Source organism: Nicotiana attenuata, chromosome 1 (assembly GCF_001879085.1).
Source record: "Nicotiana attenuata strain UT chromosome 1, NIATTr2, whole genome shotgun sequence".
Classification (NCBI taxonomy): domain Eukaryota; kingdom Viridiplantae; phylum Streptophyta; class Magnoliopsida; order Solanales; family Solanaceae; genus Nicotiana; species Nicotiana attenuata.
In genome coordinates, this window is record NC_031989.1 from 51,184,256 (window position 1) to 51,193,907 (window position 9,652).

Below are 9,652 nucleotides of genomic sequence, written 5' to 3' on the forward strand. Positions count from 1 at the left end.
GGGGGTACTTTGATTCTCTGATGGAGCCGTTGGCCAGTAACTCGTCTACTTCCTTACTGACCGCTTCATTGATAGCGGCATTGAATTTTCTCCTCATCTGTCGCACGGTCGGATGTAGTGAATCGACATTCAGCTTGTGGGTGGCGATGTCTTGCGGGATTCCCGGCATATCTGAATGGGAAAAGGCGAACAAATCCGCATGGTTAGTTAAGAATTCACAGTACTTACTTGGGTTGGCAAGATCGTGCCCGATATAGGCTTTCTTCGCAAGATTGGTTTCGTCTAATTGGACTGGGTCGAGATCTTCGACCGTTGCTTTACAGTCCTCCACGACGTCGGGGTCTTTGATGGCGTCCGTTGTCGGGTTGACCTTAGTCCCCGACACGGCTAATTGCTATGCCTCCGCGCTCGCCCCCTTTAGCTGTTGGGTGTGGGCGCAGTCTTGGGCTATTTTGTAGCATTCTTGTGCGGTGCGTGGCTCGCCTCGAATACTGAATACCCCCCATGGGGTAGGGAATTTGATCACTTGGTAGAGGCTTGAAGGGACCGCTCGCATGGCGTGTATCCACGGGCGTCCTATGATGACGTTGTACGCCGTTTCTTGGTTCATCACGTGGAAAGTTGTTTCCAGCGTGACTCCTCCCGCTAAGACGGGCAGTGCTATTTCTCCGGACGTCCGTTCCACTGCATTGTTAAAATCGGTTAGTGTTATGCAGCGCGGTATTACCTTATCCTCGAGTCCCATTTGTACGAGGACCCTTGGGTGGATAATGCAGGTGCCACTTCCGTCATCGATCATGACTCTTTTAACATCCGTATCAGCGATACGTAAAGTGATAACTAAAGCATCATAATGAGGGAAAGACAAACCGTCGGCATCAGACTTATCGAAGGTGATACTATCTTCGAAGTCGTCATACCGTTCATGGGCGATGGTCCGCTTTAGCCTGTGTGTGGTGGCGAACTTGACGTGATTGATCACTGACTCGTCGCCGCCTCCGACGATCATGTTTATCGTGCGCGCTGGGAAAGGTGGCTTCGGCGGCCCGTGGGGTTGTTCTCGTCCGCGTGCAAAGTTGATTTTCCCTTTTTCACTGAGTAACTCCCTCAGGTATCCCTGGTTCAGCATCCTAACCACCTCTTGCCGTAGGCCTATGCAGTCTTCGGTTTTGTGTCCCCGTTCCTGATGGAACTCACATAGGGCGTTTGATTTCCTTGTGGCAGGGTCTGATTTCATCTTCTGCGGCCACTGCACCTTGGTGCCCAGCTTCTCCAGTGCGTACACTATTTCTGAGGGAGATACACAAAAGTTATGGGCGGTTAATAAAGGGGGCGTACCTCTTTCGTTTCGGAGTGGGGCGACGTGTCGCTGTAGCGCGTCTGTATGCCTTGGTGGCGGATGGGAGGATCTGGTGTATGGCTGATGTCGATCTCTGTTGGAGCGGGGAAGTTGTTCTCGTCGTCCTTCGTTCCGTCGATCTCTCCTCATTTCTGAGTGTATCGCTGTTAGCCGTTGGGTCGGCCCATTAAGATCGTCCTCGTCCGCTCGTACCTCGGCGCAATAGGCGTTGTGGATTTCCTCCCATGTGGTAGGGGGATATTTCATGAGGCGGCTCAGCAGCTTCTTGGTTGCCCTCGAACCATCTCTGCTTAGCCCGTTCTAGAAAGCGGTGACTGCCATACCTTCCGATACGTTTGGTAGACTCATCCTTACCCTATTAAACCTTGCCAGGAAGTCCCTGAGTCCCTCTCCTGTGGTTTGCCTGACGGCGAAGATGTCGTTGACCCTGGCCTCCGCTTTCTTCGCGCCTGCATGGGTTGTGACGAACTTATCCGCCATTTCCTCGAACGTTGATATTGCCTTAGCCGGTAGCTGAGAGTACCATGTTAAGGCCCCTCCTATCAACGTCTCGCCAAACTTCTTCAGCAGTACCGACGGTACCTGTTCTTTCGATAGGTCGTTGCCCTTCACAGCGGTGACGTAGTGGATCAGATGATCCTCGGGATCTGTGGTTCCGTCATATACCCTCAAGTATGGTGGCATCTTGAAGGTTTTTGGGGTGGAGTGAGGGGCAGCTTCTTCAGCGTATGGTTGTTCAACGAACCTTACCACGTCGCGCTTTGGTAGCAACTTGGGAGCACCGGGGATCTTGTCGACCCTCTCCTGATGTTCCTTCATCTGACTGCGGAGCGCCTTGTTTTCATTTTCCATTTCTTCCATCTTCTTTAGGATGGCTGTTAGCGTGCTATCGTTGGTCTGTGCCTCGATGGGTTTGTCATTAGCCAGTGCAACTTCCGGTTCACCCACGGCAGCAGCGGTACCTACCGTTGGTGTACACCTGATGTTACTTTGTGGTGACCTCTCAACCAAGCCGCTTAGAGTGCTTGTTAGCCATCTTTCCAGTAGCTCCTTGACCGCTGAGGGTGCTTCTGTAGCCGCAGATGTGGAAGCTCCTTTTTCGTGCAAGATCGTCAGACCTTCGGATGGGGAAGGTGAGATCTCCGCACCCGGTGTGATGCTAGAGGTTGCATTCGGGATGCCATCGTCACTGGCCTCGTTGAGAGGGCCAAGGAGATTAGTAGTGACACCCAATATCGCTTCCGATCTTGTGTTATTTTCGGCCATTTTCTGTTTCTGTGTGGTGTAGAGAGTGGTAGTTGGTTGATCTCTAGGTGGATACTATGGTTTTGATTCTCGAAATCCCCACAGACGGCGCCAAATTGTTTGGCTCAAAAGTTAACAATATACTTTATAAGCTAGAAAACAATCAAAAGTAAGAAAAGGGTAAATCGTAATCAAATATAATAAACCTAGAGATGCAAAGATGATATTATTGTTGTAGATCTAGTATTGCAAAGTGATAATATGAACTCAATAAGATATGTTCGTTTGAGGTAGTGATAGAGAGAGAAAGCCAGAAAATGAGAGAGTTGTATTAGATCAGAATCCCCTCTTTACAATGTGAAGGTCTCCTTTATATAATAAGAGACCTTCCTCGAAAGAATCAAAAAGTTACAAAGACAGATAACGTCTCCCTAGTGAAGACACTGAGTCCTAAACGATGTCGCTTTTGTCCCCACGTCCGAGTCGTACCCGCTACGTTAGTCGGCGTACACTCACTGGGCGTACCCACTGGCGTAGAGATGCTGAGGATCAAATTTGACCCTATACAGTAATCTATGTAATCTCTGCCTTGGTACTGCAACATATTCTTTCATTGGCACAAACTAAATGACGATAAAATAAAGGTTATAGGGAGACAGAAGTAGCCTTTTTTCCCCATCTGATTACAACTCATACAGGGAAAAGAAGAGCATCAAATATTCTCAAATCTGTTCCCCTTTGCTCTAACGGACTGAATGGACACAACTACTGTTAGATTTTGTAACTGTACCTACCGCTGTAAACAAGTACATTGATCATGTGTGGTGAGATCCACATGATATGTGATAATACATTTTCTCAATCTCGTCCTAACAACCCTCTTTTCCCAGGAGTATCTCCCTGGATCCCCCAAGATTTCCCAGTACTTTTTACTTTCTTCTCTCTGTTCCTGCTTGTGCCTGATTTTTAACCCATGAATCATTCCTTTGCGTAAATACCATGTTATGTAAAAGAAATGTTAATGACAACACTACAGAAAGTTCTTGTTGGATGCTGATACAGCATAATCTGTCTGATTACTCCAGTAAGTTCCCTGAAGATTCTCATTGAGCTGTCTCTGAACTATCGCTAAAATCAGTACGATCATGATGTTGCCAGCTTTAATGTTGCTATGCGATCAAGTAGATTCAAGTTAAGATCATAAGAAATAAATCAAGTGAAGTCCTAGAGTTATCTACAAGGCAGAGCATGAGAGAGGTAGGACATGAAAAACTTCCCAAGTAGGGGCAGCCCAGAGTTGAGGAAGAGAGAGGCATAGCAACTTTTTGTCTCTTTTAACAATGAAAAGATGGCATTTTAAATTTGAAAGCGGGGAGAGATGAAAAAAGTAAACATAAAAAGATAGCACAATTATGAGACCTTTAATACAGCATATAATTATAAACAGACTCCATATAGAAGTCACCTTTGTGTCTCTGTTAACAATGAAAAGCTGGTATCTTGCATTTGAAAGATTAGGGAAAGATAAGAAAAGGAACTAGAAAGATACCATGATTATGATACCTCTGGTACTGCATATCACGAAACAGACCCCATATAGAAGCTAATAAAGAAAAAATGGAGATCAATATCTGTGCGTAACAGATGACAACACGCATAGCTTGCACACTGATGATATCTTGAATTTTTTGGTACAAACAGAAAATCATCAGCATGCTTGTCTTGGTATCTTTTTTTTGTCAATTGCATTTGTCAAGCAGAATAGTCGACTGTGTGATTGTCATTCAAAGACCAATCTTTGGATAACTTCTAAGAGACATTTAGAATACAATAACCAATCCTCTTGTGACATTTTCAACACAGTATATTCGCTACAATAACTACTGACTGCACTAATGTTCCAATGTTATCACAAATTGGAGGTATTATTTTATTTTGAACTCATTATTTCAGGATGCATTTTCAGTTTCCCGCCATGTCCAGAAGTTGAAAATAGCGGAGATGAGGATGCTGAGATGAATGTGTCGGCATACTAGGAGAAATAAGGAATGAAGATGTTCGGGAAAAGGCGGGAATGGCCTCCGTGGTGGACATGATGCGGGAAGCGAGGTTGAGATGGTTTGGGCATGTGAAGAGAAGGTGCTCAGATGCCCCAGTGAGGACGTGTGAGAAGTTAGCCATGGAGGCCTAATGAGAGGCAGATATAAGCCAAAGAAGTACTGGGGCGAGGTAATTAGGCAGGACATCGCATATGTGCAGCTTACTGAGAACATGGCCTTGATGGGAGGGTAAGGAGGTCGAACATTAGGGTAGAAGGTTAGTAGGACGTTAAGCATATTCTCTTTTCATACCTTTAATATCATCATTACTCTCGTAGTTTCTTATACATAGATCTCTATAACTACCGGTTGTCTTTTTGGTTTGGTCGTCTTATTATCATGTAGTTGAAACTGCTTCTTTTTTACATGGCTTCTTTTTCAATTATATTGACACTAATGCTTTTTATGAGTCGAGGGTCTCTCGGAACAGAGTCTCTCTACCTTTACAAGATAGGGGTAAGGTGTGCATACACACTACCCTCCTCAAACCCCACTTGTGGGATTATACTGGATTTTTTGTTGTTGTATTTTCAATTCCAAATTAACAGTTTTTTCACTCCAATGCAGCGCCTGACTTCCACCCAAAGATAAGTCTTTTTCCAGGAGTATATAGCTCTAAATAATGGCTGAAACAAGCATCGAACTCCAAAAGACAACTACTTCGACCGTGACATTTCTACAAGCATTCCACAATCCATCCTAAGCTCACCAATGGTTAACACTCAGTTTAGGTCTAACTGTCGTATACTACTTAGGTTAGAGGAGGAAAGTCATTATCAAGCCCAACAGGGCAGAAGAGATTGCTTTTGGTATATCATACAGTTCTTATGAGTGTAACACATCGGGTTAGTGGGTGCTAACATGAACTGACACTTTCTTTAACAAGCCTATCCTAAGAGATATATGAAACTTCTTCCAATTATTATATGCACCAAAAGCATGATGGAAAAAGATCTGACCTAAGTAGTACGTTATTTTCAAATGAATAATTCATCAGCTTAAACTGGGCCAGATCACCGGCACATTCTGAGAGTGGGGAATCTTTCATAAAATTACACCTCTTAACCCAAAGAGAATACACACCTTTCATTTGCTTCTTGCTCTCCTTTTGGGCATTGCTCTCTTTAGTCGTACAAATCCTAGGCATGCTCTCGTTACTGCTGCTGCTGCAATTTTGCATGACTCCTCCACTGGATACTTGTGCGTCATCTGAGAATAACAAAATTCAACCTGTAGCTTTTCTTGAACAAGACTGTTCAAATTACATATATCTCGTTAATCAGCAGACAAATACCTTTTCTCATGTGTGTTGTGCTGATAGCAGGCACATTGTCGTAAGTCCAGGGAGAGAAATTAATTGTATTTCCAGGCACTGATAGAGAATCAGGCCCGATACCAAATCCTGGTTCAGGCAAAGCTCCTGGAGGTTGAAATTGGATGCTGCCAACTTGGGAAACAACTGTTGCAGGCAGAAATAACAATGCAGGCAAAAATTAGTTTCAGCCCAGTATCTTGTAACAAACAAAACAGATGACGGATATTGTCCCTACCCTTTTTAGGCGCTTTTTGTGGATAAGGATGAGCTGCTTTTCTCTTTGGGCGTGGGGGAGGTACATGTTCACTTGTCCCACTCTTCTGGACCTTCAGAAAGTATTTCTGTGCATGGCTACGTATCTGCATAGCTTACTTTTTAGCATATGGACATATATCAAAATATAAAGCATATTTCGTGAAAGTGTGCCCAAATATGTGAAGCAACTGGCACAATGGTTGCCCCCAGACATTAAGCCGATGCTGGCTTGTCCTGACATACAACAGTTGTTTCTCTTACAATAATTCTTGTATGACAACACATTCGGGAAAGTATGTGAAGATTGCTCCTCATCAACTACAATGATGTGTATGCTATTAACGGATCTTGTAAACGTGTTATTGAAATGGCAAGCTTTTAACTAAGCACACTTTCTAAGCAGATTGCCTTGGGCCAGCATAAGATAAACAAAAAATAAGGAACAAGGACTCCGATGATTCTCTTAACTAGAACGGACTCAAACATAAGTATCATGTGGAATGCGGATGGGCAAGAAAGAAATAACAATATTGAGAATATTTTTAATCGAACAATTATAATATGTATATATTACACAATAATAATATATGTATATACATACATACATGTCCGCAATAACTTTCTCTTTTGATAAAGGTAAGGTATTATTGATAAACAAAAAGCACTAAGAAAGTGCTATAGAAGTTTACAAGTTGTACAAAGCATGTCTAACAGAACATTACAACAACAACAACAAACCCAGTAGTTTCCCACAAGTGGGGTCTAACAGAACATTACATCATCTGCAAAAAGCCTGGTTGCACCAAAAGGATAGGAGAATAATAGACCAATGTTCAAGGCTAAGTACATTTTCCTTTTTGCCTTAAAATTTTTTAAAAAGTTCCTTTCTCACCACCTGTCCACCAAATGGCAGCAGGAAGATAGGGGTAAGTTTGAGCCCAAACAAAATGTTAGGGACATTTATAGCCCAAAAAGGTTAATGGAGGGTATTTTTGAGACATTTTCAATACGTTAGGGGCCTATTTGGCCCTTTTCAGTTTTTAGAAAAGCAATAATTGCACAACTAGGATCTAACTTCTCTTAGGAATCAACATATTCTCTCAATCTGAAGGTAAATTTTAGCCAGATAATTAGATACGGTTTTTTCTTCTCTGTAGAAAACATCAGATGTCAGATATTCTTTTAATCCACAAAAACAAAGAATAAATAAACAAATAAAAACCATCTGCTTAACAAATTACCTGGATAACAGTCTTCGACCCAACAAATGCTTCAATCTTTTTCCAATCACGATCGAAGCTGAAAGAACAATAGGCACAAACTATTAGGATATGCATTCTCTGCAACTCTTGAAGTGAGATTTCAGAATAGATACTATCCTATGATCCTAAGCTAGACCTTGAAAACTATTCCAGTCTTGTTTTTGCATTAATCTTGTTCAACTAGAGGTTGTGAGTGTTAAAACGTAGCCTAGCACTGAAAGATCGGCAAATTTTAATATATTCTACGACAGAATAATCATTTGAAAGACTTCTCGCTTATGACATCAAGGTTTGATTTGGTAAGTGCATAACATCAAATATGGAATGATGAGCTTTTCTTCTCGGCTCCCACTTCTCCCTCCGTTGAAGCTTGACCAATAGATCGTTCCTATCCACAATAGACTAATTTTGTTGCTTTTTAATAGTAGGTAGCTTTGACAGCCTACTAAAAATCAGTGCCACCAAGACAGACTTTGCATTTATGATGTTGCATATGTCAGAGTCGTATCCCTCTAATTCTAAATTTATGACCATCATAGTTGCAATATTACTCCTTATCTCTCTTATCTAGCTTTCATTATAATAACCATGTACCGTCAATGGCAATTGGGGACAATGAGCTACATTCAAAATGGGATAATGAGTTCTTCTTCCTGATTCCCACTTTCCATCCACTGAAGCTGGTCAGGAGATGGCGCCCATCTGGTATATCATTAAGACCACCTTTTTTATAGGTAGATTTTGCCTCCAGGACGACATATACATTTTTTTCTTTTCATAAAGACTTCGTATCGACATATTATCACTTAAAATTTGGTCCTTGTCCCCGTAATTCAGAGCTCCTGTGTGCATATTTGTTGTCCTATACACTCTTTGTCTCTTCAAAAGTGGACTTCACTTCACTTAATTCCCTTTGCAAATGTTAGGAGTCCTAAGTCATCCAAATGTGCTATGCAATTGCGGTTCCATTGTTCTCTCTAGTTTAACTCACTTGATTGACTCCATTCTATTAATTTTACTTCTCTTTGAAGAGACTTATTTTCTCCATCTGAAAAGACAAAAAAAGAAACTACGCCACTAGAACCAAAGTTATAATTATTACCCATTTCATCAACATAGATAACCCAAAAAGTGCAAAGCTTCCATTTTTACCTCATTCCTGCTGAACTTTCTCAATCAAGTAATATTTAAACACACACACACATACACGCAAAACAAACCCACATGGAAGAAACATCAGCAAACACAAACAAGTATTGCGAGTAAGAGAGAGAGAGAGAGAGAAAGAGAGACTCACAGCTGAAGAGCTTCAAGAAACTTATCATGTTCCTGCTCAGTCCAGCTCTCTCTAGACTTGGTAATTGTATAGGGCTTCCTGGTCTTCTTGTTATGGTCATCGGGTACCACGGAACCCGTACTCGAATTCAAATTCCTAAGTGTACCTGCTCCATTAGAACTAGATTGTATCGAATGCAAACGCGGAAGACCCGTTTTCATCGGATCCCCCATGTAGTAGAAATCTTGACCCGCTGGTGGTGTTGGATATACAGACACCATATATGTATGTACCTCTAGCTCTATCAACCAAAATTTCTGAAACTTGAGGTTTTTGTGTGTGTGTGTGTGTGTGTGTGTTTCTGATTTATTTCTGGTCGTGAAATAGAAACTTGAGAGGGAGAAAGGTTATTATATATGGAGTGTCTGATAGTGAAATGACGTACCGACATTATTGTAATGGAGGGAAATTTGGGATCGCGGACGTCCACGTGTAGTAAACTGGAAGGTGGAGATGGGTTTCGCATCTCTTGACAAATGGCAGGTTCTAGAATTATTCTAGGCCTTTAAAAAGATTTTATTTTCAACTTCCATTTACTACGTACTATTCCCTCCGATTCACAATAAGTGACCAATTTGTTTTTTTATTTGGGTTCAAAATAAGTGTCTAGTTATGTAATCAAGAAAGAATTCAATTTGTTTTTACAAAATAATTCCTATGTACATATCCTTAAAAAGTTTTCTTACTCCTCACATTAAATGTTTAATTAGGGGTAGTTTAGTCATAGTAGGTATTTTTATATAGAATTTAGTATTTTCTTAATGGGCGTGCTAAAAGCAA

At 41.8% G+C, this 9,652-nt stretch overlaps 1 protein-coding gene across 1 annotated transcript in view; it reads right to left on the reverse strand.

Moving 5' to 3' along the window:
- The window catches only part of LOC109226494 (protein REVEILLE 6-like), a 21,817-nt gene extending 12,612 nt beyond the window's left edge, over window positions 1–9,205 (reverse strand). Inside the window, exons 1-5 of the mRNA XM_019391262.1 lie at window positions 8,834–9,205; window positions 7,516–7,573; window positions 6,255–6,378; window positions 5,999–6,163; window positions 5,788–5,913 (exon numbers count right to left, since the gene is read on the reverse strand). Coding sequence (XP_019246807.1) covers window positions 5,788–5,913; window positions 5,999–6,163; window positions 6,255–6,378; window positions 7,516–7,573; window positions 8,834–9,093 — 733 coding nt within the window. The 5' untranslated portion in view covers window positions 9,094–9,205. The remainder of the gene's footprint in view (window positions 1–5,787; window positions 5,914–5,998; window positions 6,164–6,254; window positions 6,379–7,515; window positions 7,574–8,833) is intronic.